Source organism: Dryas octopetala, chromosome 5 (assembly GCF_963921425.1).
Source record: "Dryas octopetala chromosome 5, drDryOcto1.1, whole genome shotgun sequence".
NCBI lineage: Eukaryota > Viridiplantae > Streptophyta > Magnoliopsida > Rosales > Rosaceae > Dryas > Dryas octopetala.
Genome location: NC_141370.1, coordinates 20,507,989 through 20,535,958, shown reverse-complemented (window position 1 = coordinate 20,535,958; position 27,970 = coordinate 20,507,989). Strand labels below are relative to the sequence as shown.

The window sequence follows — 27,970 nt, the reverse complement described above, 5'->3', positions numbered from 1 at the left end:
ATTATAGCTAATTCCCCTTTTATTTTTATTTATTAAAAAAACGAAAAAGGAATTAATCGCCAACTTCGCTTCGTATCATGGGTATTAATTAATTGGACACATTAATTCAAAGCAAAACCAAACAAAACCAAATCTAATCGATCACGTCTTCAGTTCTCTAGCTATGGAGAGTGAAGACGGCCATACACTATTGAGTACGTATGGTATGGGCCTGATTAATTGAATATCAAAAGTCAACTGCTCTAATACGTGCGTTGACTTCATTTGCATTCATAGCCATGTTGCATAAATGGTAATGCTTGTGAGCATTTAGACATTACAGATATGGAGGTAGGGGCAAATAAGGAAAACAATATTTTCCTTCGGATTTGGGTGATGTGACGTTCTTTCCAATTTTACCATTGTTGCACGGAATATTCTCTACATATAAATAAAAGTGCATCACAAATTCACATTCATTTTAAAAAAATCACTATTTATTTATTTAATTTGTTTGTATTAGCCATTAGGTAGAAAGAACTACAAGGATTTCGCATTGTGCATGCTTGTTCATTAATTCAAAATATGACATTGTATCTAGTTATTTAAAATCAATGCATTTACTGTTTCTATAGTTATTGTCCAAATCCAATTTTATTCTTGTAAATCCTTGCATATATATGTCCAAATGGAGCCTTGATGTACTTGAAGTTCTAGTTCTTGCTCTTGTAATATAATTCAAGTGATATTTTAATTTTATTGAAAACTTTATCACATGTGGACTTTTGTCACATTCAATAATGATATTTTATTTTATTAAAATAGATAATTAGGCATGCATGCGTATGTCATCATATAGTAGTGTACTTAAAACGATTAAACTAATAAAACAAGTTGAGATTTGTTTAATAAATGTTATATATTTTCATCAAAGTTGACCTAAATCAAACCCCAAAGTAAAGAAGACAAATCCACGTATGCAATTAATTCATTATAATAGATCTACAAGTTATTTAATATGCACACTTTTATAAATCTCAATTGTATTTTTGAATATAAACTTTATCTCAATCTATATGCTCAAATTAGCATAATGCATCACACTTTTAAAATAATGAGGGTGAAAATTACTATTTTTTTGTGAGTTCCGTATAGTTCGACACATAAGATAAAATTTTCTTCTGAAAAAATTCATTTTGAGTAATTTAACATCAATTTAAATTATGAATGAAGTAGATTATTCTAATTTACAAATAGTGTAATCTCTTAAAATATGTCTTATGGAACAATAATGCAGGAGCATAGGGGGCTAATAAAAAATGACATTAACTCAATAAAGGCCAGTTATCTCAAAGATTATTCTCAAAATAACTGTGATTTTTCATTAATTGTGATTTCTTACGTAATTAGTATTTATTGTAATATTTCCTATTATATTTTCCTTTATTGTTTTTCTTTGATTGCAAGGAATCTTATGCAACATTATGAGAGTTTATGTGAATTTTAATTAAATCATTAAAAAAGTGGCATAGATTTACTACACTAAATTGTAAATTTACTTGTTCCTTATTCTTAGTGTTGATTGTTTTGTTGGAGGTCGTGATCGATCCCATCCCTAATCAGACAAGAACATTGTTTTATACTACATGCCCAATTAACCTAAACAAGGGGAGAGAGGAGATTGTAAACGAAAACTCTTCTATACATATATATTATTCCTAAGCGCTCATAAAATGAATTTCAAAGGGTTTTCATTTTTTTTTCCACGTGAGAAACACATGACAGAAAACAGTGGTAGATAACTAGATACACATGGTGAGAGCCAACGTGCTTTGAAACTGGGTGCATGTATCTCCTAAATTGAATGGACTTCCAATTATGTTATACCAACTTTACAACTTAATCTGTAACCAAAAAAAAAAATTTTTTTTACAACTTAATCTTAAAGTAGCTTCTAAAAAACCTTTTACTGCTTAATCTTAGGTAGCTTCAGTTACAAACTAAATATAGTACATCCATTCTCTTAAAAAATCTTAGGTAGCTTCTTCAATCTTGAATTAACTAATTATATTGGGGCCGTTCAAATTTTAGCTGCCAATTAACTATAAGAACAAGTTGGAGTTCATTCGTTGTGGTTGATTTTTTTTGTTTCAATAAAAACTATTTATGACAAATAAAAATGTCATCCACTATTCTTTTGCTCAAATTCTTGAATTTACAATACCCAGCAAAAGATCTAAATCGAAATATACATGTATGAATTGTTTGTGGTGGTCTAGTCGGCAGCCACGGCGGTGCGGCAATTACGAATTTTGTAATATAGCGAGTAGGGGCAGAAGGGTAAAATCCATTTTATCTTCAATGCAAAGGACTCGAGCGCCCATTTCATAAAATATTACAAAGAAAGGAGTCATAACTGTCGAAGGAGACCGAGGGCCTTATTTATAGCGCAAGATATGAGAATGAGATCATAAACCCAAGTGCTAACCAGAGAGAGCTTCGAAACACAGAGCAAGCAATCAATCCAAGCCCACTTTTAGTGACAACTCTGATTAACAATGGAGGGTACAAGAAGTAGAGGGGTGTTTGGTGTTAGAATGTGTGGGGAAGAACAAATTGAACAATTGTCGAGGGATGGTAGCCATTACAGTCTGTCTACTGGGATTTTGCCTTCGCTTGGTGCAAGGTCTAGTAATCGAAGAGTCAAACTAGGCAAGTTTATTGTGTCGCCCTATGACCACCGCTACAGGTTATTTAACTTATTTTAGACCCTTTTGGTTTCTGGGTTGCCTGTGTTTTCTGTTAATATTTATATCAAATACCTTCTCTACGTTAATCGTTTTACACTATATTCTGCGGTTGTTGTATTGACTTAACTGTTTTCCTTCTTATTTTAATGTTACTTTTTATTCTGGGTATGTGCTTTAAAAAGAACGGCATTGAAAGTTTTGTGCTTTGTGTTGAACTCGAACCGTTTATTGCAACTGTGTTCTATTTTCCTTTTTCCTATTTTCCATTTTATTTTTTATGTCCATTCTTTTACAGTTCTGGTTCTGAGGTTGATTCTGGTAAATTCTTTCTGGGATTTTTGCATTGTCTTAAACACAACTGAATCTTTCATTTTAGTGTCTGCAGTTTTTTGTTACTTGGTGCTATTTTCTCTGCTTTCTTGTTTATTCTCTTACTCTGTCTTTTGAGAATTTAGAAAGGACGATCTTGAATCTTGTGGTGCCTTTTCAGTGATTAAAAGGATTAATTTGTTTTGTTTTGCCTTTTTTTTTTGTTTTCTTCAGTTTTTTATTTTATTTCATTAAAGCATGTTTGCTTTTATGCTTTCTGATAAAGTGGCTGTTGGTTTGTGTTTGAATGATTCTATGCTTTTATTTCACTGCTAGAATTCTGGGGACCAATAGTATCGTTGAAACAATATGGACTGATTCTATGTTAGAATATAGCTTTTCTGTTTTCGAATTTCTTGGTTTTTCTTCTCATGAGTTTTGAACCGAGTCTGGATTAGTATTCTAAACTGAAAGTGACATATTGGTCGTTTATTATGAGATTCAGTGTTTTTTTTTTTTTTTTTTTTGGGTTTAAAAAACAAATTCTTTCAGTCAGACAAGAGCAGTTCCGAATTGGAGGCCTGGAAAACATCCTATTTGACTTGTATGGAAAAACAATCCACGTTTTCATTTGTTGAGTTTTGACGTATGAGATGGAAAAGGAAATCACTGAACCAAAGACAACCCATGTTTTAATATTTGCAATAATTGTATTTACTGAAGAGAAGCCCCGTTTGAATTTTTTGTTTGATCATTTGGATAATATTTCTTGGAACTCTCGTACAAGCTGAGCCAGTTTGACTAGTTTGATGTATAACTACCAGGTTACTGTGCACAATTTTAGAAGTTTCTGTGAGAAAAAGATCTATTTTTCTTGCTAAAATTAGCTAAGACGAAATTGGATCTCGCAGGGTATGGGAGACATTTCTTGTTCTTCTGGTCATCTATACTGCTTGGGTGTCGCCGTTCGAATTTGGTTTCCTCAGAAAGCCAGAGGGACCACTCGCCATTATTGATAATGTTGTCAATGGTTTCTTTGCTGTGGATATTGTTCTTACTTTCTTTGTGGCTTACCTGGATAAGGCTACATATCTGGTTGTTGACGATCGAACAAAGATTGCTTGGAAGTATGCAAGCTCCTGGTTGGTCTTTGATGTCATATCCACAATCCCTTCTGAACTTGTTACAAAGATCTCCCCTAAATCTATTCAGTCTTACGGTTTTTTCAACATGCTTCGTCTTTGGCGTCTACGAAGAGTTAGTGCTCTATTTTCCAGGTATCGGGTTTTCTTCATACAAGTGGCTTTCAAGTTCCAACTATAAACATTATGTAAATAGTTTTTCCCTTCAGTTGTTTTGATAGAAAAATGCAGATCTTCAAGAGGAAGTGTTCCTTGGTATTAACTTTCCCATTATTTCTTCTTGAACAGATTGGAGAAAGATAGGAACTATAACTACTTTTGGGTTCGCTGTGCAAAACTTATTTGTGTAAGTATCTTTGATGATTCTGGGATAATTTACATGAACAAAATGCATTTTCTTACACTGCACCATCTTATTGGGATCTGGATTCTCTTTGTAGGTCACCCTCTTTGCGATTCACAGTGCTGGATGCTTCTATTATCTTATTGCTGCACGTTATCGTGACCCCAAGAACACATGGATTGGAGCAACAATGGAAGACTTCCTTCAGGAAAGCCTGTGGATTCGATATGTGACATCAATTTATTGGTCTATCACTACACTAACAACAGTTGGATATGGAGATTTGCATCCGGTCAATACAAGGGAGATGATTTTTGACACATTCTACATGCTTTTCAACCTTGGGTTGACATCATACTTAATCGGAAATATGACCAACTTGGTTGTCCATGGGACCAGTCGAACTAGAAAATTTGTGAGTAAATTCTTATTTGCTTATTGGATTTTGTGTAATTATATGAAGTACTAAATGAGAAAACTTTAATTTATGTTGCTTTTGTTTCAATGCTTCTATTTCTCAGAGGGATACCATTCAAGCTGCCTCCAGTTTTGCGCAGAGGAACCAACTGCCTCTACGCCTGCAGGATCAGATGCTTGCACACTTGTGTCTGAAATTCAGGACAGACTCAGAGGGACTGCAGCAACAAGAGACTCTTGATGCCCTTCCTAAAGCCATTCGCTCAAGTATTTCACATTATCTTTTTTACTCTCTTGTCGATAAGGTGTACTTGTTTCACGGGGTGTCGAATGACTTGCTTTTTCAGTTAGTAAGTTCAAAGCAATCTCAAAATTTTCAATTAAATGCTTCTCTCTACAGTGAACTTGTCCTAGATTGTAACAATCTCTTGTGTGGACATTTAGCTGATTCTTTTTCCCTTAATTCAAAGGTCTCAGAGATGAAAGCCGAGTATTTTCCTCCCAAAGAAGATATAATCTTGCAGAATGAAGCACCCACAGATTTCTACGTACTCGTCAGTGGTGCTGCGGTAATATTTTGATCTTTCTTTTTCAACAAGTTTCAAAGGCCTCTAATTATTAGTTTTTCTATTATTTTTTTTTCCGAGCTTATCTTCTGAATAAATTGCACTCTAATGTTTGAATAATTTAACAGGATTTAGTGGTTCTCAGAAATGGAGTTGAACAGGCAAGTCCAATCACTCAACAAAAGGGCATCTTTTTTCATTTTGTTGTTCCATTAACCTCGGCGACCATCATATTTAAGTTTCTAACTGAAATCATTCTAACTAATTGCAGGTCATTGGTGAGGCAAAAACTGGTGATCTCATTGGTGAGATTGGGGTGCTTTGTTATAGGCCACAGATCTTTACAGTTAGGACCAAAAGATTGAGTCAGCTACTAAGGCTGAACCGTACCACATTCTTAAGTATTGTTCAGGCTAATGTTGGAGATGGGACTATAATCATGAATAATCTCCTCCAGGTGTGTAAATTTGATATAACCTTGCGATTTCGAACCTATAAGTTCAAAATATCTTCGGTTTCTATTCAGAATTTATTTTGATGATGAATTTTGACATGTTACACTTTACATTGGCTTTTGTTTCCCGGTGGGGCAGCATTTGAAAGGTCTCAAGGACCCAGTCATGGACGGAGTTTTGTTAGAGACAGAGAACATGCTAGCTCGTGGCAGAATGGACCTACCTCTTAGTCTTTGCTTTGCAGCAATCAGAGGAGATGACTTGTTGTTGCATCAGTTGTTGAGACGGGGTCTGGATTCAAATGAATCAGACAACAATGGGAGGTCAGCTCTGGTGTGTGAAATCTTCTGCTACTCAATTTACTTTTTTCCTGTGCATCAAATTCTGCATATAATGATGCTAACATTAACTTTAACTTTTGTATTGCCTATTTTCTCTATGTAAAACCAGCATATAGCAGCAGCCAAAGGCAGTGAGAACTGTGTGCTTCTTCTACTGGACTATGGGGCAGACCCCAACAGCAGAGGTACTTTCCAGGCCTTCACCATTCCATAAGTTAAACCATCATTAAATTACAATTGTCAACAAAAGTTTTAATGTTAAGAGCAACCATCTTTAAATTTCTTAGTTAAGTTAAAATGTACAAGATAACCTACTAGTAGAGCTAACCTAGTGCTGGACGCTTCATTATATTATTTGTTGAAGTTATATTTTCAGTCATACGACTCATACTTTTACTGTATTTGGCTCCATATTAGCTTCCCACCTAGACCAGAAATCATTTAATACACTCAAGAGTTCTAAATTATTTTGTCTGTGGAGAAATAATGGTCCAGTTTATTGACTTTTGCTAATAATTCAGAAATACTCTTCTATTAGTATAAAATATTAAAATGGCATAATTCTTCATTTCAACTTTTGTAGCCATGCTGATTGCTGCATCTGTGAGAATCCATGCATTTGTTTTAGTGTGTTTTTTTACTTTTGTGGGTCCAAGTCCCTGTTGTATGTTGGCGATTGGGGAAATGGTCTAACCTGATACTGTTCACTTGTCATAGTGTGTGACTTTATTTGTTCATTTTCTTAAGGGTAAGATAGACTATTATGTCCGTCGACTTTCCCCGATTCAGCTACCAACTATTTGGTACAATTATTTGTTTCATTTCTTATGTTTAATATCTCTTACATAAAAATCAGTTGGCTTTATAATCTGATCCAAAACAGCTCTCCATTATTTTTCATATACATGAGTTAAAGAGGCATGCATGTGCGTCCCACATCTTGGTATTTGACAAAATATATACTTTATTGTTAAGAATAAGCCAATTTGAGGCAATAGAGGATCTGGTCATCCCAATCCTTTTTAATATAATATCTTGAAGATGTAGGACTCTCCTGGGAAAGAGTCATCTTTCTCATAATTTTTTTTGAAGTGTAACTTCTTGGTGGCCATGTTGTCTGTGCATATGTATATATATATGTGTGTGTGTGTGTCTGCATTTTAGAGTGAAGCATGTCAATGCAAATGACCTTATCCATTTTGAAGAATGCTTTGTTTATGTTGACTTGATGACCGAAATTATTTGCAATGGGTTCTTCTGTGTGCGCATGCATGTGCTGTAGAAATTTAGGGTATAATTTTCTGAATATTTTATTTTTCTCCCGGAATTTATAAGTACACAATTACACAAGAAATGAAATAAATCAATCCTAATCAATCAAGTTATCAATTTTAAGTCAAAAACTTTATTAAAACTATAAAAGTCAGCTATACAGTTTGAATTTTGTATTCCTACCTGCCAACATGTACATTTCCTGGTTCCATTATTAGATGCTCAGAACTGTTTAATAAGGTCATATTCTTTAATGTGGACCACACCCTTAGTTGTGGTCCAGATAAAGTTCACTTAAATTATTATAATACAAGATAATAACTTTTAGGATGAGGTAGTCAACTTTGTAGATCTAGAGAGTGATAAATTGTTCAACAAAAAATTCAAGTTTGTTTTTTATGCATTGACAGACTCAGAAGGGAATGTACCACTTTGGGAAGCAATACTGAATGGTCATGAGGCAGTTGCCAAGCTACTGTTAGAAAATGGTGCAAATTTAAACGCTGGAGATGTGGGTCAATTTGTATGCACTGCTACTGAGCAAAACAGGTTGGACTTGCTCAAGGAAATTGTTCAATACGGTGGTGATGTCACGCGTCCTAAAGGCAATGGAACCTCAGCTCTCCATGTTGCAGTGTCTGAAGACAACATTGAAATTGTCAAGTACCTTTTGGAGCAAGGGGTTGATATTGACAAACCAGACATCCATGGTTGGACCCCAAGAGCTCTAGCTGACCAACAAGGCCATGAGGACATAAAGAACCTTTTCCAATCTAGTAAAGATCCCCAAACAGTGCCTTTCATCACCATTCCTGAGCCAAAGAGTGGAGTCCGCTACCTTGGGAGATTTACAAGTGAGCCAACTATCCAAGCTCCATCCCAGGAAACCTCATTTTTGGGAGGAGATGGTGGATCATGGGGTCGAAACCGGCCAAGGCGTAGGACTAATAACTTCCACAACTCACTGTTTGGTATGATGTCAGCTGCCCACACAGGGGAGAAGGATTTGTTTTTCGCTGTTAGGGAGACGAAAACTGCTACCAATAGTGGAAGTAACTCTGCTAGAGTGACCATTAGTTGTCCTCAAAAGGGTGAAGTTGCAGGGAAGCTTGTGCTACTTCCATTGAGTTTTCAGGAGTTGCTTGAGCTTGGTGCTAAGAAATTTGGTGTCACGGCAACTAAAGTCCTAATCAAAGATGGAGCTGAAGTTGATGATATAGAAGTAATTAGAGATGGTGATTATCTTATTTTTGTGAGTGATGGTGAACTGCAAGAATCTAATAGCCAAAATTCAACGATTGAAGGAGATTTGTAGCACATGTTAGTAGTAGTACCACGGAGAACTCCAGATTGGAATGTTGGGTTGAGCTGTGGATAAAAAGATGGCCATGGTTGAGTCCAACAAAAGCTGATGAGGACTGAAAGAAAGAAGATACATTGGTGGATGCTCAGTGGGCATGTATGTATAGCTAGGCTGATTTCTTTTTGTTGTTTCTCTTTCAATGTTATAACATCCACATCCAGTCCCCAATCCAAGTTCATGTTCCATTGGACCTCGCAAGAGAAAGGGATGTTCCATTGGACCTCGCAAGAGAAGGGGATTGCGATGTGCACAAATATCAGTGCCATTGTCACACAAGAACAATTGATATAGGTGTCATTAATTTTACTTGATAGGATTAATCTTCATCTTTTTTAGATTTTGATTTATATGTTTTAGCGTTTAATGTATGACTAAATGTAAGTTGGAAAAAAAACCGTTGACACAAATAGCATCTTCCATTTTGCTACGATATGATAGAATATAGTCGATTCAGTTTAGTTAAGAAGTTTTGCAACGTTAATTTTGAGATATATCATTGTATGATGCTTCCAGCTGTTGGTTGCTTAAAGGGCTTTTCCTTTTTTAAACACATTTTTTTTAGCGTTACTGAATTCCTCTTCACAAACATTGGGGAGACAACTTTCATCCTCGATGGCTTGACTCATACTTAACGGAAGACAACAAGACAGGCATCATAGGACTCGGAGGAGAAGTCCACGAATAGCTCAACCGATACTTGAGATGTTAAAGAACTCCACGTTTGACATTCCCCCAAACATTTGTTCAATCATCTTTTCAAGATCAGGATTACACTCTGGTGAACACAAGGAGAATGAGACTATTCTTCTCTCTCTCTCTCTCTGCTCCTTTAAAGAGTCATCGAGCAAATACACATTGTGGATTTCACATCCTGGTAAATTTAACACTCAAATGAAATCTCCACCTCCTCATCTATCGCTACAATAACTTGAGCATTTTCAGACGGGTTTCATGTTCCGGATCCAATTTTGGTGGGGTATAACAGCCATGAAGATCCTCCACTACGTACTCCTGCAAAATATTGAAATTATAAGGATTTGACTTTTGAAGGATGCAATATCTAGAAAGTAAAAGGTTTTATAATGCAAGCCCATGCTACATCCAAAACATCATTAATTAAGTATGCAGGCATGCAGACGATCAGAGTGCCCAGGACTAACCTTTGTGAGTTCCCTCTTGGTCAGGATGTGGTAATGTCTCTGCCAGATCCTCTGAATAGCCATAGTAGCTGCAAGGAAACCATACGCTATGCCAAGAATGGCAAAGATGACAACAAAAACAATAACAAGGGCAAAGCATGCCTCCATAGACGCAGGGAAACAATCCAAGATTCCCCAGCCATAACAACAGTTCTGGCACCCAGCCATCCGAGGGTCATTGCTATTGAGGGACGAACAGTGTAGTATAAGCCCAAAAAATCCAAGCAGCACAAAAAAGGCCAGTACCCCTGGTATATACAAGTGCCCAGTGGCAAAACCAACAATCCATTCAATATAAGGTAATAGATGCAAGAGATTGAAAACAAGTGAAATATTCTATCCCTATATTCCTTCTCCTTATAGCAGATGAGACAACGACAGGATTTATGCATATCAACAAAAGACATTAGTAGAAAAGAAGTTCAAAGCACGGACAGCAGCAAATATACTGACGATTACCAACAATTAGTTTTAACCCTACTATTATTAAGAAGGCAAGGCCAAATTACATTAGGTAGCAGTAGTACAAAGGTTGGTGAGCGTTTGGGACATATCTCTCATTGATTCTAGCAAGGTCCAAATTACTTTCAAAGAATAAGAAGCGACTTCTATGTGCATTGAAAGAGAAATGGAAAAGAAATTAACATGACTGTCTTCATTCTGTCAGAGACCCTAAATTTCCCTAAGATCTACCATTCTGCCACTTAGGATGCCAAATATTAAGTGGCAACAATTCCTTGTCCCAGTAAGTTAGTCTCATGTTTATTATCAGATATAAGCATCTAGAATACAAATGATTAAAAAAACTACTTAAACTGAATTGTTAATTAGATACTTGTGATTTGTGAGCACCAGAGTTTTCGAACGTTTCAATGTTGCAAAATAAGAAAAAGAAAAAGGAATACATAAATTTTGTAAATAACATTTTTCAGGTGTAAGAGTTTACCTATACAATAATAAAATGGTATAGGATGTTTTGACAAGATACGATCCCAACCATCACTAAATGAATTCCTGAAGGAGCCATCTTTGTCCATGAGATATGCAAAGCCACCAATTGCAGCAATTACCTGGAATATGATTAAGCAGAGAGGTGATGAGGGTTTTTCAACTAAAAGGAAGAATGTATATCATAAGAAGGAAAAGAAAACAAATGCCAGATATAAGAAAATACTTGCTTAACCAGTAATGAATGGAATTGTGTATGGTCATTCCATGAACATAATGCAAAAGATTATCACTTACTGTTTGTACAGCCAAAAAAACGAAGAAAACATCCCTTGCCACAAAAATTCTGAATTTTACTTTACGCCAAGAACTGTCCTCATACGATTCAACGCGAAGGTGAAATTGGGCTTTGCAAGTTGTGCAGTGTGAGAAAGCAAATCCTTCCTACAAAAGAAAAGGGATGTTTTGGGGGTGGGAAGAAGTTCAGTAAATTACAAAATAATATACCATTTCCTCACATTCTAAAAGAAAAGGTCACCAAATTACAACATGATAAACCATATCCTCACAGACTATAGAAAAAGGGTTATTTACCTTAACAGAGCGCCAGTGATCAAGACAGGAGCTATGAACAAACTGCTGGGTGCCTTTGCACATGCAAGGCGAAATCAAATCATCACCTGCAAAATTAAACAACATGATTAGGCAAAGGCACATAGACATATGCCCAAGCAGCAAGATTGAATGCAAGAGACACATTAACCAAAACTTTACTACTTGTTCTTAACCACATATGTCCTATGGAACACTCCCGATGAAATTCAGCTAAACTTAGAACATACGAAACAAAATTCAAAGAGAGCTAATGAATATTGCAGACGTAAAAGATCAGAATTTTACGTGAGACCATCCTACCAGCGCTCTCTTTCATCTCCAATTCATCATCTAAAACATAAAATTATATGCTAAAACTACAACAAGATACAATATTTCAAAGTTCCCAAATATGATATTACAATAACTTAACCAAATAAAATCATCAAAAAACCCAATATTGCTACACCAAAACCTAAAAAGAAAAAAACGTAAATTGACCTGGTTCAGCATCGCTTTCAAGGCAAATGCGACAACATGGAATGGAACCATTTTCAACGTCTTCATTTCTAATCTCACTCGAGCTTCCTGGTGGCGAATGTTCATGGTCCTCTAGCAGAGGGTCAAAGTCAGTAGGGTCTCGTTCGCGTTCACCTGTTGGCTCTAGCTGCACTTCCCCTTTCATTGATCGACCTCAGAAATCCTTCAAAACCCTAAAACAACTCCCGATCACCAACACTCGAAGATCAAAAGCCTGAAATTCATCAAAAAACGCAAAGGCTTTTACAGAAGGGTTTGAGTTTGAGTTTGAGAGTAATTGAAATCAATGAGTCAACATTTGGTTTCTTTTCACAGAAGTTTCTCGGGGACCAAACGGAAATTCAGAAATGAATTATCAAATAATTTAGGATTTAATTCAAACAATACCTGGATTTTTTTTCAGAGAAATTATCAATGAAAAATCATAAATTGGAGATTTTACGAAGACGAGGGTATAGACGTATAGGATTAGGATCTTATCTATCCAGCGCACGGTGCGTACTGCGCACCTCGATGATAACTAGACCGGGTTCTCTTTTGGGTCAAGACTTGACCGGGTCTTTACACTTGGGGCCGTTTTGATGGGCCACGTGGATTTCTCAGTCCGTTGACTTTCACTTTATGTTGGATAGATGGGCCTTACCCCGCTGAGAGATGTTGGGCCACTCGATCCAATTCAGTTTCTTGTCTCTAAACTTCTATTCAATTTTCTTTTTGAATTTCAATTGATTTTTATTTTCAAAGGACTCTAATATTCTCAGAAATTTTTTTATTAAAGCATACCGAATGAAACTATTATACTGTTTCAACTAATTATGTATTGTTTTGTACAAGGCACATTCATGAGTCATATATGATATATATATATTAAAAAGATGATAGATGATATAAATATATAATTAATTGAGAAGATACAAATAACAATACTCAATGTTTATGGAGTTCTTGTTGACTACATGCTTATCTAGTCCCAAATCTGAATGGGCTTAAAGTCATGCTCTGAGGGGCTCAGTCTCTGGCACACTTGACCACTTTGAGGAAGACTTGCTTGCCGGACCCCATGCATGTATGCATAGCTAGCAAGATTTCTTTTTGTTGTTTCTCTTCTTCTCAATGTTATAACATGCACATCCAGTCCCCAGTCCAATTCAAGTTCATGGACCATTGGACCTCGGAAGTGAAAGAGATTGCAATGTACACAAAATATCAATGTGACTGCCCCACACTGTGACACAAAATGTACATGATATAATAATCTCAAAGAAATATATGATAGAATATAGTTCCATTCAGTTTAGTTTGCAAGTTTTGCAACTTTAATTTTGAGATACCATCATTTGTTCAATAATCTTTCTGAGATGAGGATTACATTCTGGTGAACACAAGGAAGAATGAGACTATTTTTTTTTTCTCTCTCTCTCTCTCTGTCTCTCTGCTCCTTTAATGAGTCGCCGAGCAAATACACTTTGTGGATTTCATATCCTGGTAAATTTATCACTCACCATAACTTGAGCTTTTTCAGACGCGCTTCATGTTTTGGATCCAATTTTGGTGGGGTGTAACAACCATGAAGATCCTCTACTATGAACTCCTGCAAAATTTTGAAATTATAAGCATACTTTGACTTTTGAAGGATGCAATATTAATGTCTAGAAACTTAAAAGTCTTGAGATTATATATAAGCATTCTCTATAAGTTATTGGACAAGTAAGGAAAGGCCATGCCACATTGCCACATCCAAAACAACATTAGGTAATGTCTGTACGAGTGGGCAGGACTAACCTGTGTGAGTTCCCTCTTGGCCAGGATGTGGTAATGTCTCTGCCAGATCCTCTGCATAGCCATAGTAGCCACAAACAAACCATAAACTATGCCAAGAATGGCAAAGATGACAACAAAAACAATAAGCAGGCCAAGGCATGCCTCCCCAGGCGCACAAGGCTCCATACCCCCAGCTGAACAATCCATGCCTCCGCAGTAACAGTCCATCCGAGGGCCATAGCCATAGCGACAGTGTATTATAAGCCCAACAAATCCAACCACCGCAAGAAAGGCCAGTACCCCTGTCATATACAAGTGCACAGTGCCAAAACCACCAATCCAAGACAAACAACAATAAGGGACTTGTATGTGTATTGAAAGAGAAATGGCAAAGAAAATAGCATGACAATATTGTCTTCATTTTGCCACATAGGATGCCAAATATTAAGTAGCAATTCAATTACTTGTCCATTAAGTAAGTTGGTCTCATGTTTCTTATCAGATATAAGCATCTAGAATACAAATGATTTAAAAACCATTATTTAAACTCAATTGTTAGTATCCACTTTTGATTTGTCAGCACCAGAGGGTTCTAACATTTCATTGTTGAAAAGGGGTATGTATATATATATCGGTTTCAGGTGTAAGAGTTTACCTATAGAATAATAAATTCGTATAGGAGGTACTTCTGGATTCCTCAAGGAGCCATCTTTGTGATCCATGAGATATGCAAAGCCACCAAATGCAGCAATTACCTGGAATATAATTAATCAGAGAGGTGATCAGAGTTTTTCAACACCTTATTTTAAGGAAGAGGCATTGTGTATGACCATTCCATGAACATAATGCAAGGATGATCACTTACTGTTTGTACAGCCAAAAATACGAGAAAAACATCCCTTGCCACAAAAAATTTGAATTTTAGTTTACGCCAAGAACTGTCCTTAATCGTTTCAACTCGAAGGTGAAATTGGGCTTTGCAAGTTGTGCAATGTGAGAAAGCAAATCCTTCCTACAAAAGAAAAGGGAGAGAAGTTCAGTAAGTTACATATCATATACAATTTCTTCACATTCTAAAAGAAAAGGTCACTAAATTACAACATGATATACCATTTTCTCACACTCGATCTAGAGAAAAAGGGTTATTTAATTACCTTAACAGAGCGCCAGTGATCAAGACAAGAGCTATGAACAAATTGCATAGTGCCTTTGCACATGCAAGGTGAAATCAATTCATTACCTGCAAAATTAAACAACAGGAATCAGGCAGAGAAAAATAGGTAAATGCCTAAGCACCAAGATTGACTGCAAGAGATACATTAACCAGGTGTCTATGAAAAAATTCTTCTCAAACTTTACTACTTGTTCTTAACCACATATCTCCTTACAAGATCAGAATCTATAAACGAACATCATTCTACCCGTGCTGTATCCATTATCGAAAACATTAGATGTGAGCTAAAAGTACAACAAGATACAATCTTTCAAAGTTCTCAAATATGATATTACCATATAAGATAATAATTTAAACAACAAAAATAAAAAAATCAGAATTGACCTGGTTCAACATCGCTTTCAAAGCAAATGCGACAACAGGGAGTAGAACCACTTTCAACATCTACATTCCTAATCTCACTCGAGCTTTCTGGTGACCAATTGTCATGGCCTTCTAGCAGAGGGTCAAAGTCAGTAGGGTTTTGTTCACGTTCACGCCACCTGTTGGCTCTAGCTGCACTTCCCATATCATTGATCGGCCTCAGAAACCCTTCAAAACCCTAAAACAACTCAACAACTCCCACACTCAAAGATTTTTAGAAAGATTAGTCTTTTATTAATAATTTCTATTGTTATAGTTGTGTTTTGGGGTTTCCTTTTAGCTTATGTTTTCCTATTTTGATTTTCATTCTTATTTTGCTTTTATCGTTTCAGTTAGGATTTTTAGCTTTCTTGCGTCTGAAGTTTCCTAGTTGAATTTAAGGTTGATCGGGTATCATTGATTACAGAGGCTTTACACTTAGGGCACCGTTTGGATATGGGCCATGGATTTCTCAGTCCTGATTTTCACTTTATGTTGGACAGGTGGGCCTTACTCGCTGAGAGATGTGGGGCCACCTTACTCCTAGTTAATTTTCTTTTTGAATTTCAATTGATTTTGTTTTCATTTTTAGGACTCTTAATATTCACAGAAGTTATTACTTATTAGGCACACTGAATAAAACAATAGTACGTACCATTCCAACTAATTATGTGTTACGCCCCTACATGAATCATACTTGTATTAACAACAATAAAGTCTTACAAGTATGGATGGTTGAGTCCATGGCTGAAATGGTTCAACAAAATCCAAGCTAGTATGATTATAAGCATCCTCTCTAAGTTATGCAAGCCCATGCCACATCCAAAACATCAATAATATATACAAGTATGAATATATGCAGGCATGCAAATTGCAAAGGATAAGAGTGGCCATGCCAGGATCGACTAACCTTTGTGAGTTCCCTCTTGGTCAGGATGTGGTAATGTCTCTGGCAGATCCTCTGAATAGCCACAGTAGCTGCAACAAAAGCATAAGCTATGCCAAGAAGGGCAAAGATGACAACCAAAACAATAAGCAGGCCAAAGACGGATCGAGGGGAACAATCAATAATCTTCCAATCAAGTCTAAAGTTGTTTTAATTAAATACTACCACGACCCAAACTTAATTCACTGGTTAGCCAGCCTAACGAAAATAGGAAAATATATAACTCAAATCCTTGCTTCACTAAGAAGCCAAAGGATTTGGTTCCTCTACGCTAATCAACGAAACTAACAATAATTCGGGATTTTCCTGAAAACACTTTAATTGCTGTTTTAAGCTAGTAACGATGATTTGGCCTTAAAAGCCGAAAACAAGTCTAAAGTTGTTTTAAATAGTACCACAACCCTAACTTAATTCACTAGTAGTAAGCAAGCCAGATTGAAATAGGGAAATAACACAAATATTAGCTTTATTAGAAAAGCAAACAAGAAATGGAAAAGGAAAACAAAAGGGAAATAACAATAATTCGGAAATTCTTTTTTTTGAAAAAAAGAATCATCAGAAGTGACGTTCTTACTACCAAATCAAATATATTGAATCAACTATATAGGAGATTCCAAAAATAATAATAAATAATAAACCGAAACTATGGAATGGTAGAAAATTCCAAATAACAAAAGGAATTATATATGAGGTAAGTGATTTGACAAGACTCTTTAGGATTAGGAGATAGGACCTTATACTATCAATACAATATGATCATATTCCAAATCCAATTACTGAAAAGCAGCAAAAGAAGTTACCTGGCTAGCAATATCAAGTGCATAGCGTACGTAGAGCAGTAGGCAAATCAAGTCGACTTCTTTAATTGCCTCAAAATATCTTCCAGGTTACCCTAGAATAAATAGCATATATAAAAATCAAAATTGTGAAAGATAAAAGGAATGAGAAAGCAGATTGATATATTGATCATTAAAAGTGGTTTCCGATTTCCAATTCAAAATTTCAACCATCACATGGATCATAGAGGATCGACAAAAGAATGAGTGAGAATGATGACCTTGATCGATAACATAAAATAACTGATCGAATTGTACCTAGCTTATATACAAAAATGGCTTTTATTTGCGCTCATACAACATAGTACATGCATGGTTTTACTTGTAAATATTTTTTTATACTAAAGCAGATTTTTCTAGCTTTTAATAGAAATTCATTGAGACTGACAGAATTACTACATATATATATATGTCATTTTCATTCTAATAATGATCTTAATATCATGAATTACTAGAACAAACTGTGGCATGATCAAAGAATCAACAGTAGCAGAAAACTTGTAAGGTCTTTGTGGTTCCCACTCCTTAATTATCCCCTACTTTCCATTCACACCTAGCATTTTATATATGCATCCTGAAGACTAAGGTACAATAACAAATTAACAATCAGTTACCAGTGATCGATAAAACCGGCCAGCAATAGAGTCTAAATTATACATTAATTGTTGCACAAAATGAACTGAACCTAGGACAGCCTTAAATCCTAGCTACTAGGGGTGCATGGCCACGCAAATCCACCTCCTTGCAATCAAACTGCGCGCCATTTGACAATTCACAAGTACATACATATAGGACTAGACTGACTAGTGCAGCCAGAAATCATATATAAACTGTTACTAATTAATATTTAAATGACTTGCAAGCCCACAAAAAAATAAAATAAACGACTTGCATTTAAATGACATATACGTACATTATCTTAAATATAGTAATTAGTAGGTATATTTCTGTATTCATTACTAAATTACTAATAAATGCAAGAAGACCAATATGTGTGAAACTAATTAAGTTTGAGCTACAAAATAAGTAATAAATAAAAATGAAATGAAAAAACCTTGTTTTACAAGAAATAAATGACAGAAGCGAAGGAGAACCAGATCACAAATTAAGGAAAGAAATATTAATTTTACTTACGAAAGTTACTTTCATCTTTTAAGATGGTCAAATAGCATTTTTTTAACAGATTAAGCATGGAAACCAATAGTGTTTTAAGTTAGTAAATGATGATAGTCGGCCTAAAAAGCCCAAACGGACTGTGGGTCCCGCTCCTTCAAAAAACTAGATTCTGTCTTTCTTTTGCAACGAAGAAGATGTTTTATGAACTATTCCAACATATGTTCTAATCGTACTTGTATTAAAAAGATCATATATAATATAATTAATTAGTTATTAAGAAGATACAAATAACGGTACTCAAACATGTTGGTGAAGTGCGTGTTAATTACGTGCTTATAATATCTGGTCCCAAATGTGAATGCGCTTAAAGTCATGCCCTCAGGCCTGAGTCTCTGCCACACTTGACCAGTTTGAGAAAGACTTACTTCCCTGACCCCATGCATTACATTAACTTCCACACGTACAAAAAAATTCCATACATAGATGACAGATTTGGACCATTCACACAATCACACGTCCACTGCTACATTGGAACTGCATGTGCACTTGACACAGACACCTTCTGGATTTCATGTGGGTTGGGTCGTTTTGAAGTGTTAAAAGAAATTGGGAAATTAATATGCCACACACACACACATCATATGGATAAAAGGATTGGCTAGCTTAGCTCCAAGTTCCACCAAAATAACACCCAATATTGATTTAATACTCACTCTCGACATGCACTATGCCAATGAGGCAATCATCTGAACCAATCTAATAAGACAAATTAATCTCATCTTATTTATGAATTTTAAATTAATTCTTCAACATTATATATATATATATATATATATATAGACAAGTTGAGAAGAATCTTCCAAAGTGCAGCAGCAAGCAGGAAACTTCCTGGTTAATGAAAAGTGTTAAACAACTAACGTCGAATAAAAAATGAAAATGCCATTAATCATATATATGAATAAAATTAACGTACAAGTTAAAACTGAGCAATCAAAAGGTTCTCGAATCAGAATATAATTACAACACAAAATACAATTTCTCCGCCATCAGCTGAATTGCTTCCACCTCATGCACACATATGATTGATTGACCATTCAAAGTAAGCAATTATAAGCCTGGATCTACATTTTCCATATCATACCCTGCACAAATAATCAAAAGAAAAATCATAAATAAACCAATTTAATTAATTGAATCCCAAAAAGAAAGTTGTTGTTTTTATTTTTCTGAGCCATGAACCCATAAATACCAACAAATTCAACTTACAATGGGAATTGGGATCGATCGATGTATTTTTGGATGGATATTGGGATGAAGTAATACCAGGATTCAAACATAGGATCTCCTAATCTTATATTATGATCAATTTTGGTTGGGTTTAATTTGTACGGTTTAGAGTATTGTTATTCGGACCATATCAACTCACTCACACACAGACAGATAGATCTCACTAGAGGAATATATTGTCGAAATAGTATATGAAATGCAGTAAATGATAAAGCAAAAGAGAAAATGAAACTTACTGTTGAAACTCGATGTTGATGGAGGTAGCAGTGGAATTGGCAATCGCTGCGAAAGCCGTCTGGGACAAGACCGTGGTGGTGCCGGCAGCGGACGGCTTCGAAGCAAGGTTGGCAGCAGAATCGACAATTCTGATCTGAATAGTCTTGTCAGGAATACACGTCCCCGTTTGTGCAGCGCTTATGCATCTCACCAAGTACTGTCTCCCGCACGACGCCCCATTGTCCCAAATCCCGTCTCCGGCCGCCGCAAACAGATTACTCGACGGAAACTTCGACGAATCGCTGCCGTAACATGCCGTCGCTAATAATATATTAATTTGTAGATCACCGAGTTCAGTACATATATATATACAAACCTAGCTGCATATGCCTTACTGGCATATATACTTGTTATTATATATTATACATATACTTACGTAAATATGGGGGAGAGTACTGGGCAGCAGTGCCAACGTCGCCTTTAGAGGTCTGAAGAAACTGTGGAACCAAGAGGATGATGAATAGTGAAAGCCATTGCCATTGGATGTGTGGTTGAGTTCCGAACATCATTTATTTTGGCAGAAACTAATTAAAGTGGGTGGGATCATGTGGAGGATGTATATGAGGTCTTTAATTAATTAATTTGTGACGTGAATTAAATAATTTCTAGAAGATTTTATTGTACAATATTCCAAGTCAACGTGTTGGCTTAGGAATTGTTTTCTTTTTTTTTTTTTTTTGGGGATTAGGAATTTTGAATTTGGATGAAACACATAAAAATTGAGAAGGCGGCTACCTATGGGACATCGCCAACTCACAACGCGGCTTTAGCCTTGAATTGTCAATTGATCTCACACGTTTACTACGAGTCTACGAGTGTCTAATAACTTACACATTGACAACGCGGCTTTAGCCTTGATTTGTGTTGCTGTCTCACAAATCCCATCCCACATTAATTCCATAATGCATCGGACATTAGAAAATTCTTACTAAACACAAAAGCTGTTACTATACACTTTCGCTCACACACACAAAAGCTGTTACGATCTACCATTCGGGTATACTAGCATGAGTAGCCGTGCGTATATGGGTTACTTCCTAGAGGACAATTTCTCTCTCTCGGATAAGAAGCAAACCAAAAGCCAGTAAACCACCCACCAATAAAGTTTGACTTGTATAATCTATCTATAATTCAATGCCATTTTCATTTCACGATCCAGTAAGCTCAAAGCGGTTCCTAATCCTTCATTATCAATCTCACACATTGACTTGACCAAATGATTGCTCTAAAAAATAAAAAATCAAGGTGGATACTCGTGTACAATATCATTCATACGGCACAAATTGCCCCTACAAATGATATTCTAATATCTTTTTTGTTTGGTCAAATTGACTAATACGTAGCTTACATCATCTACCAAATACAATACATAACAAATTCCCTCAATCAAGTTGCGTGTCTCTTGGCATACAGGGAAAAGCTGCATGTTTCAAGCATGTGAACCTTCCCCTGTAACTGGCATTGATCATAATAATAAATGATTTGCATCACAATCAATCAATCATATTGCTGCTAAGAAGATCCCTAACCGAATGCACTTCTACATTGGAACCACAAAGTCATAGGCTCATTAATCATTACTGTAAAACATTCCAGGAAAAATGCAAGTCCAGTTGATACCAACTACCAACCTATGATATTCAAATGAAATCCAAGTCCCTAGAAGAGGATTATCTTATCTATATTACCCATGTTATAACTTATAACTACAAAAAAAGTGGAAGATTGAAGAACAGAACAAAAGGAAACACATAATAAGGAAAGGCCGCATTGACTTTCCCATTAGAACGGGGGATGAATCATTTTCCCCAAATCTGATTCAATGCATTAACACAAAAAAGAAAAAGAAAATTTGAGGTTAAGGACATTATATAATTAAAAATGATACCACAAGTCCTCAACCCTTTGATGAATCTTTAAGTAACACAGTTTTTGTCTATTTTTAAGTCAGGAAAGTGGTATGCATCCAGACATACACTTAATAGTCTACGACTAAAAACATCATGGTTTTAACCCTCCACCCTGTAAAGAAAATTCAAGCAAAGTACCAGGCAAGATTTGCGTGCGTGCGAATATCCCCGTAACAAAGAACACATAATAGCGTAATTACTTCCACAACTTCCGCAATGACATGTTCTTCTCAGTCTCCTTCTTCATCACCTTGGCAACTGCCATCTCAAAATCTTCTTGCGTTACATGAACTCTTCTCTCCCTCAAAGCAAACATCCCTGCTTCTGTGCAAACCGCCTGCAGGAAGGAAACAGAACCAAACATAAACATCTAATACGTGCACACAGAACCCTGACTTCCTAACAAGTAACAAACCCCTGAGAAGATAATAACAATAAATGAATAATACCTTCAGCTCTGCACCAGATGCACCATTCATCTTCTCTGCGATCTTCTTCAAATCAATTCCACGCATTAGATTCATTCTTCTTGAATGTATTTTCAAGATATCCCAGCGTGACTGTAATTTGTTAAATGTATTAGTAAGTAGTGTGTTTAAGAATTGACAGATAAAATAGGCAAATATGATCATGTTCATATCATCAAAAGTATAATCAAACTGGTGCACGCATATTTATTTGCTTATTTCACTAATTCATTATGCATATTTCTCCTGATCAGACATCTACTACACTCTAAATAAGGGGACTTCAGTATTTACAGAAATGAGAAACCATTTACCAGTAACCAACCTCCATTTATAACACACAATGAATACATAAAAATAAAAAAAAAGGGCTAATTACAAAGTACCCCTCCCAGGTTTAGTGTCATCTTCAATTCCCCCCATAAGGTTTCAATTTTTTCAATGTGGTACATATAGTTTTCAATTTAAGTCAATGTGCAAACTGAAAAAAATAAAAATAAAAAAAAATTCAAAGAATCAAAAGTCAGATGATTTCACTAAAAATGAAGAAACAACTTTTGACTGTTTTCAGAAAAATGAAGAAATATAACATTATTTATAAGAGTATGATACTAACTTGAAAACTCAAAGGTAAAACAAATCTTTATTCATTTATTTTTATAAAAACATACTTTCACTAAAAGAAAATAAAGGAGTACACTACAGAGGATAAATTATTAAAAATAAACATCTTAAGAAAGACTGCTAGAATCATATATGCCATCACAAGATAGCATATTTGAGTCTTTTGGCTGCTCATCTTCATAATATGACATTTTAAATATAATCAGTGCCCGTCACATGCAGATCATAGAATTGCACATGTACCCCAAAGTGAAATACAGAAAGTTATTGTCCATTAACCATACTCGCTTCTGCCCTAGGAACTGTATCTGAATTAAACACTTGAGAGCCTCAAAATATTTATTACTCATAAGGCAATGTGAAACAGATCCTTAAGCTCAACAAGAAATGATAAAGTCTACCAAAAGATTGACTCCAAAATCAATAGCTACACTTTGAGAAATCAAGCTGCTAACAATACATGGAAAACATTTGACAGCTAAGTTCATGGAGAACATGTCCAATCAGGAGAAAATTTATCATGGTATAAAGCATTCTGAGGCATTTGCCTGTCTGCAGGAGAAGGCCCCCTAGGTTTATGCCATTAGTATACAAGGAAATCATCTGACTTTTGATTCTTTGGTTACACACACATACAAGGAAATCATCTGACTTTTGTTTCTTTGGTTTACCTTTGAGTTTTCAAGTTAGTATCATACTCTTATAAATAATGTTATATTTCAGTTGCACATTGACTTAAATTGAAAACTTTATGTACCACATTGAAAAAATTGAAACCTTATGGAGGGAATTGAAAATGACACTAAACCTGGGAGGGGTACTTTGTAATTAGCCCTAAAAAAAAAACCTACTGAAAAACAGCAATCAAGGTATAGTAGTGTTTGGCTTACCTCTCCATTGGGATTTGGAAATTCAATCTTCCTGTCAATTCGTCCAGGCCTAAGAAGGGCTTGATCCAGAATATCAATACGATTCGTGGCCATTAGAACCTGTCAAAAATGCAATTGAAAGATAGTGGTGGTCAAATGAAGGATAATATTTAGGGAAATTATAGTGTTTCCATACTAGTGAATCCACATTCTATGCAGTACCTTGATCTTGTTTGATGCCTCAAATCCATCCAGCTGGTTGAGAAGCTCCAGCATAGTCCTCTGCACCTCACTGTCACCATTGCCACTACCAGATTCCATACGAGCAGATCCAATGCTGTCGATTTCATCCATAAAGATAATAGACGGAGCATGTTCCCTGCAAATAATATAGCATTAAAATTAAAGTGAGTAAATGGCAAGCGGAAGGATGAGAACAAAGCAGATTAGGAGGAATTAGTGTATGCATCCCATAATCATTTTTCAATTTATTCAGACTGTCAAGTGGATCATTGGATGATTACATATTCATCAACAAACAAGATCTTTGCAGCCGAGAAAGGTAAACATATATTGAACAGTTCAAGGACACTCCAAAAAGAAATTGCTTTTCTTCTAGGTGCTACCAGCAACGACACAGGTAGAGCAACATAAATTTAACAGAGTATCAGAAATCAAGACTAGGTTCCATAAACAGATATCAAAACAAACCTGGCCATGACAAACAGTTCTCTAACCATTCTGGAGCCTTCCCCAATGTATTTCTGAACTAACTCAGAACCAGAAACCCTGATGAAAGTGCAGTCAGTGTGATGGGCCACAGCCCTAGCCAACAGTGTTTTCCCAGTGCCAGGTGGGCCATAAAGCAGGACACCCTGTTGTATGGAAGAGAGAGATTAAGGGCACATATACAACAGTCAGTGCCTACCAAGTAAGCAAATAAAATCAAACATAATCACTTGAAACATGATTTTACCTTTGGTTGAGCTATACCAAGACTCTCGAACAATTCAGGATGTTTAATTGGAAGTTCAATGACCTGGGAAGATGATCATATATCATTTACAACACACATAGAAGAATGTGCAGAAGTAATATCACAGAAACCAAGCGAAACCACATAATCTAGAAAGCATGAAATGTAAGTTGAAAAAAGTAAGAATGCACAGAAGAAAACCTCCTTTATTTCTTTGATTTGCTGATCAAGACCACCAATCATATCATATGTAGAATCAGGAACTTTTTCAACTTTCATAAGATTGACCAAAGGGTCCACTTTGCTTGGCAAGATTAAATGAAGAACATAGCTGTCATTGCGGAGAGCAACTCTTGTTGATGGTGTAATCTTTGTGACATCAATGTTTTTATCAATATCAACAACATATTTCCCTTCTGGATGAACCTGGAAATTGAAAAGAAACAAAGTAAGTAAAATAAGTATCACACAATTTGGTTAGTATTACTAATGAAGAATCTGTAATTAAAACATGTACATAATATCAATTTGATGTCAGTGAAGAAAGTACAACCACTCACCTTAACCAAAACCTTGTTCTTCCCCATTACTTTGACAACTTCACCTACATAAGAACCAGGCTCCTGAAGCAGCTGAAGTTCTTCTCGTAGCATTCTCACTGTTCAATTTGCAAATATATAGATACAATTGATCAGCCCAACAATTCCAACTTGACTGACTGCCAAATCTTTAACGGAAGAAGAATAATAAATAAAGGAGCAAAAAAATTGTTGAGAATTCCATGAAAACCAGGTCACGCATTACATTCACATTGCAAATAAGCAGAAACACTGACTAATTTAGCTTTGCATAATCAATAAATAGCACCAGAGAGTCAGAATCAAATACAAATAGCAAACCCTAACCCCAAAAATCCACCAGAAAACCCAAATTTACCCCCTCAATTAAGAACAAATCCCAATCCAAAGCAACCCTAAACAGGCTAAACAAAAATCCAGGATGAAGAACTAGGGTTAGGGCATAGAGGGAGTGAAATCAGAAAATCGCACGCACCTCGGGAATTGAGCTCGTTACGCTGAGCTTCGAGGCGGTTGAGATTGTGGGTCTTCTGGCGGACCTGAAGCTGGAGCTCGTGGATGTGCTGGAGGTAGTACTGGCGGAGCCCCTCCCCTTGCTTGGACGCCTTGGCCGAGCAGGCCTCCTCCGGAGCGGAGGACTCCGGGTGCTTGATCTCCACGCCCACTGCAGCCATCGGAAAAACCCTCTCTTCGCGCACACCAAGATTTTTTATCTCAGATTTGGGAAATTTTCAAGACCTTTTTCTGCTACTGCCCCTGTGGCTTTTAAGTCGGTGGTGAATGGTGTGATTGTTCTGGCGACACTTCGTGTCCTTCAAGTATTCTATTTTGGCTTTGGGTTTTTTTTGCGTTTGTTTTATTGCCACGCAATGCCGGTTTGGTTGTGATTATTATTGGGCCAGGGCCCATCCCGTTTGGGCTAAAGAAACCCCATAGACTTCTTTTCCCACCCCACCTAAAATCTTTTTTTTCAATATTTCACTTTTGTTCTCAACAACTAAAACCCCATATGAGACCTGCTATATATGCACCACCGGCCAACTGCCAGGTACTCTTTTTATCTCACTCACTAATTCTAGGGCTAATAATCTTATTCAACAAAATTGATTGCTAAATACTAATTCCATTCATAAAATTACGGTTGTGATTATTGGGGCTGGTAGGGAGGGACTGGTTTTACATATATATATATATATATATATATATATATATATATAAAGCAGTAAAGCCAAGTGTTTTTTTCTTCTTTTCTGGTTCTAATTGTTCTCTCTCGATCTTCCTCTCTCTGCTTCTTCAATTCTTTCATAATTGTCATAATCTACTATGTTCTTTTCTTCTTTTCTGGTTCTGTAGCTTTAAGCCTTTAAGGATGATGCAGGTGAAGCCCTGTGGTAGGATGAAGAAGAAGAAGAAGAAGAAGTCATGTGGTATGAACATGTCATGCATGTGGCGATGAGGCTCTCTTTGTGGGTGATCATAATCCATTATGTCTGTTTTATATATATATGTTCATATCTCTGAATGAAATGGGTACAAATTACTACAAAGGCTTATCCGAGCCTATGCTTGTGCACACAAGCATCATATATGCAAGTGAGGTTTTTTAGGACCAGGCTGACCAGCTTGTGCATAACCAGAGGTACTTCATCATCTATTTCTGTATTTGTAATTGCAGCTGATCAATTCATAGCAACGTACTCTCGGTTATAAGAAATGATGCATTTTGATTTCGTTGCTATATATGATTTTTTAAATCAATGTATCATATATACATGCATGCAGTAAATTTGGTCAATGGAAATTAATAGAATCAAAGATATATAATTATATATAAAGGAATCAATAAAGATTTTTAGTACGATTTGTGCCTTAACCAGAACTATTATATATCTTCCTCTCTAAAGCTATATATATGATTTCTTTAGATTAAGGACACAATTAAGCAAAGCTGACTAGCTGAAGTTGGGTAGTTGGGCTTGGAGTTGGAGTTGGAGTTGGGAATATGTCATTGATTTTTCATATTGCTCTCTCCCTTAATTTGTTGGAGGCAAAATATGCTCTTCCAATGTTTGACCAAATTCCCCAGCCAAATGCTGCCTCAGTTAACCACGTACTCTATATATATTTTCTCAACTGCATTTTCTGTAAGCAACTTCAACAATGTTTCCCTCAGTACATCGATGAAGTTACCGTTACCTTTGCTGTCAAGGCTTGTCAAGGGGACCCCAAACCCGAATGCCAGATTCACGAGTTTGGGGTATTTTCTGAGTTGTTCGTATGTTATGGCTTCAAATTCTTTAATGAGTATGTACTCTAAATTATGCTCATAAATTATCAAAACGACCACCCTGTTCCCCACCCCACCACCTACGCACCTTGTTGTGACCCTCTTATTTTTTCTTAATTAATCAGAACAATTAGGAAGAGGGAGATTTTGTCGGCCTCTAGATCGAAGGTCTGCCGACAATAACATCACCAATAATCAGTCATGGAAACAAAACATGAACAATATAATTAAGATATATTGTGA

At 36.0% G+C, this 27,970-nt stretch overlaps 5 protein-coding genes across 6 annotated transcripts; 1 reads left to right on the top strand and 4 right to left on the bottom strand.

Annotated features, from left to right (window-relative positions):
• The first annotated feature begins 2,502 nt into the window (after positions 1-2,502).
• LOC147285551 (K+ transporter 1) lies at positions 2,503-8,901 on the top strand. The gene is made up of 11 exons (XM_086242950.1): positions 2,503-2,728; positions 3,950-4,315; positions 4,469-4,526; positions 4,621-4,938; positions 5,045-5,290; positions 5,411-5,509; positions 5,635-5,667; positions 5,778-5,963; positions 6,100-6,294; positions 6,412-6,487; positions 7,985-8,901. Exons 1-11 carry the CDS (start codon positions 2,538-2,540, stop codon positions 8,887-8,889), a joined length of 2,673 nt encoding a protein of 890 aa, XP_086099076.1. The 5' UTR covers positions 2,503-2,537; the 3' UTR covers positions 8,890-8,901.
• A 732-nt stretch (positions 8,902-9,633) lies between these two features.
• LOC147285550 (uncharacterized) lies at positions 9,634-12,715 on the bottom strand. Of its 2 annotated transcripts, XM_086244441.1 has the most exons (7): positions 12,606-12,715; positions 12,180-12,432; positions 11,679-11,764; positions 11,382-11,528; positions 11,083-11,206; positions 10,098-10,384; positions 9,634-9,948 (listed from the first exon to the last, which is right to left on the bottom strand). In XM_086244441.1, exons 2-7 carry the CDS (start codon positions 12,361-12,363, stop codon positions 9,856-9,858), a joined length of 921 nt encoding a protein of 306 aa, XP_086100567.1. In that variant the 5' UTR covers positions 12,364-12,432; positions 12,606-12,715; the 3' UTR covers positions 9,634-9,855. The 2 variants fall into 2 exon arrangements, with proteins under 2 accessions (XP_086100567.1, XP_086100568.1); XM_086244442.1 differs by lacking the exon at positions 12,606-12,715 and having other exon boundaries at positions 12,180-12,494.
• A 1,001-nt stretch (positions 12,716-13,716) lies between these two features.
• LOC147285549 (uncharacterized) lies at positions 13,717-15,726 on the bottom strand. Its single transcript, XM_086245805.1, is given in 7 exon segments — positions 13,717-13,809; positions 14,001-14,281; positions 14,635-14,734; positions 14,845-14,991; positions 15,134-15,219; positions 15,538-15,691; positions 15,694-15,726. Coding segments are annotated over 7 exon segments (894 nt in total).
• A 3,646-nt stretch (positions 15,727-19,372) lies between these two features.
• On the bottom strand, positions 19,373-20,580 carry LOC147285548 (EG45-like domain containing protein). Its single transcript, XM_086244817.1, has 3 exons — positions 20,393-20,580; positions 19,977-20,277; positions 19,373-19,595 (listed from the first exon to the last, which is right to left on the bottom strand). Exons 1-3 carry the CDS (start codon positions 20,523-20,525, stop codon positions 19,589-19,591), a joined length of 441 nt encoding a protein of 146 aa, XP_086100943.1. The 5' UTR covers positions 20,526-20,580; the 3' UTR covers positions 19,373-19,588.
• Positions 20,581-21,768: 1,188 nt separating this feature from the next.
• Positions 21,769-26,245, bottom strand: LOC147285547 (26S proteasome regulatory subunit 8 homolog A). Its single transcript, XM_086243555.1, has 9 exons — positions 25,916-26,245; positions 25,423-25,520; positions 25,064-25,288; positions 24,863-24,925; positions 24,598-24,761; positions 24,109-24,265; positions 23,908-24,006; positions 22,376-22,486; positions 21,769-22,263 (listed from the first exon to the last, which is right to left on the bottom strand). Exons 1-9 carry the CDS (start codon positions 26,112-26,114, stop codon positions 22,123-22,125), a joined length of 1,257 nt encoding a protein of 418 aa, XP_086099681.1. The 5' UTR covers positions 26,115-26,245; the 3' UTR covers positions 21,769-22,122.
• Positions 26,246-27,970: the final 1,725 nt, after the last annotated feature.

Excerpts from the sequence above, each read along its gene's own strand:
- LOC147285548 (XM_086244817.1), bottom strand. The coding sequence starts at position 20,525 with ATGATGTTCGGAACTCAACCACACATCCAATGGCAATGGCTTTCACTA. Across the intron at positions 20,278-20,392 it reads GTACTCTCCCCCATATTTAC|CGACGGCATGTTACGGCAGC; the intron begins GTAAGTATATGT and ends ATATATTATTAG.
- LOC147285551 (XM_086242950.1), top strand. The coding sequence starts at position 2,538 with ATGGAGGGTACAAGAAGTAGAGGGGTGTTTGGTGTTAGAATGTGTGGG. Across the intron at positions 5,964-6,099 it reads TCATGAATAATCTCCTCCAG|CATTTGAAAGGTCTCAAGGA; the intron begins GTGTGTAAATTT and ends CCGGTGGGGCAG. Across the intron at positions 6,295-6,411 it reads ACAATGGGAGGTCAGCTCTG|CATATAGCAGCAGCCAAAGG; the intron begins GTGTGTGAAATC and ends ATGTAAAACCAG.
- LOC147285550 (XM_086244441.1), bottom strand. The coding sequence starts at position 12,363 with ATGAAAGGGGAAGTGCAGCTAGAGCCAACAGGTGAACGCGAACGAGAC. Across the intron at positions 11,207-11,381 it reads TTTTTTTGGCTGTACAAACA|GTAATTGCTGCAATTGGTGG; the intron begins GTAAGTGATAAT and ends ATCATATTCCAG. Across the intron at positions 9,949-10,097 it reads CCAAGAGGGAACTCACAAAG|GAGTACGTAGTGGAGGATCT; the intron begins GTTAGTCCTGGG and ends AATATTTTGCAG.
- LOC147285547 (XM_086243555.1), bottom strand. The coding sequence starts at position 26,114 with ATGGCTGCAGTGGGCGTGGAGATCAAGCACCCGGAGTCCTCCGCTCCG. Across the intron at positions 25,521-25,915 it reads TAACGAGCTCAATTCCCGAG|TGAGAATGCTACGAGAAGAA; the intron begins GTGCGTGCGATT and ends CAAATTGAACAG. Across the intron at positions 24,007-24,108 it reads AGGCATCAAACAAGATCAAG|GTTCTAATGGCCACGAATCG; the intron begins GTACTGCATAGA and ends CATTTTTGACAG.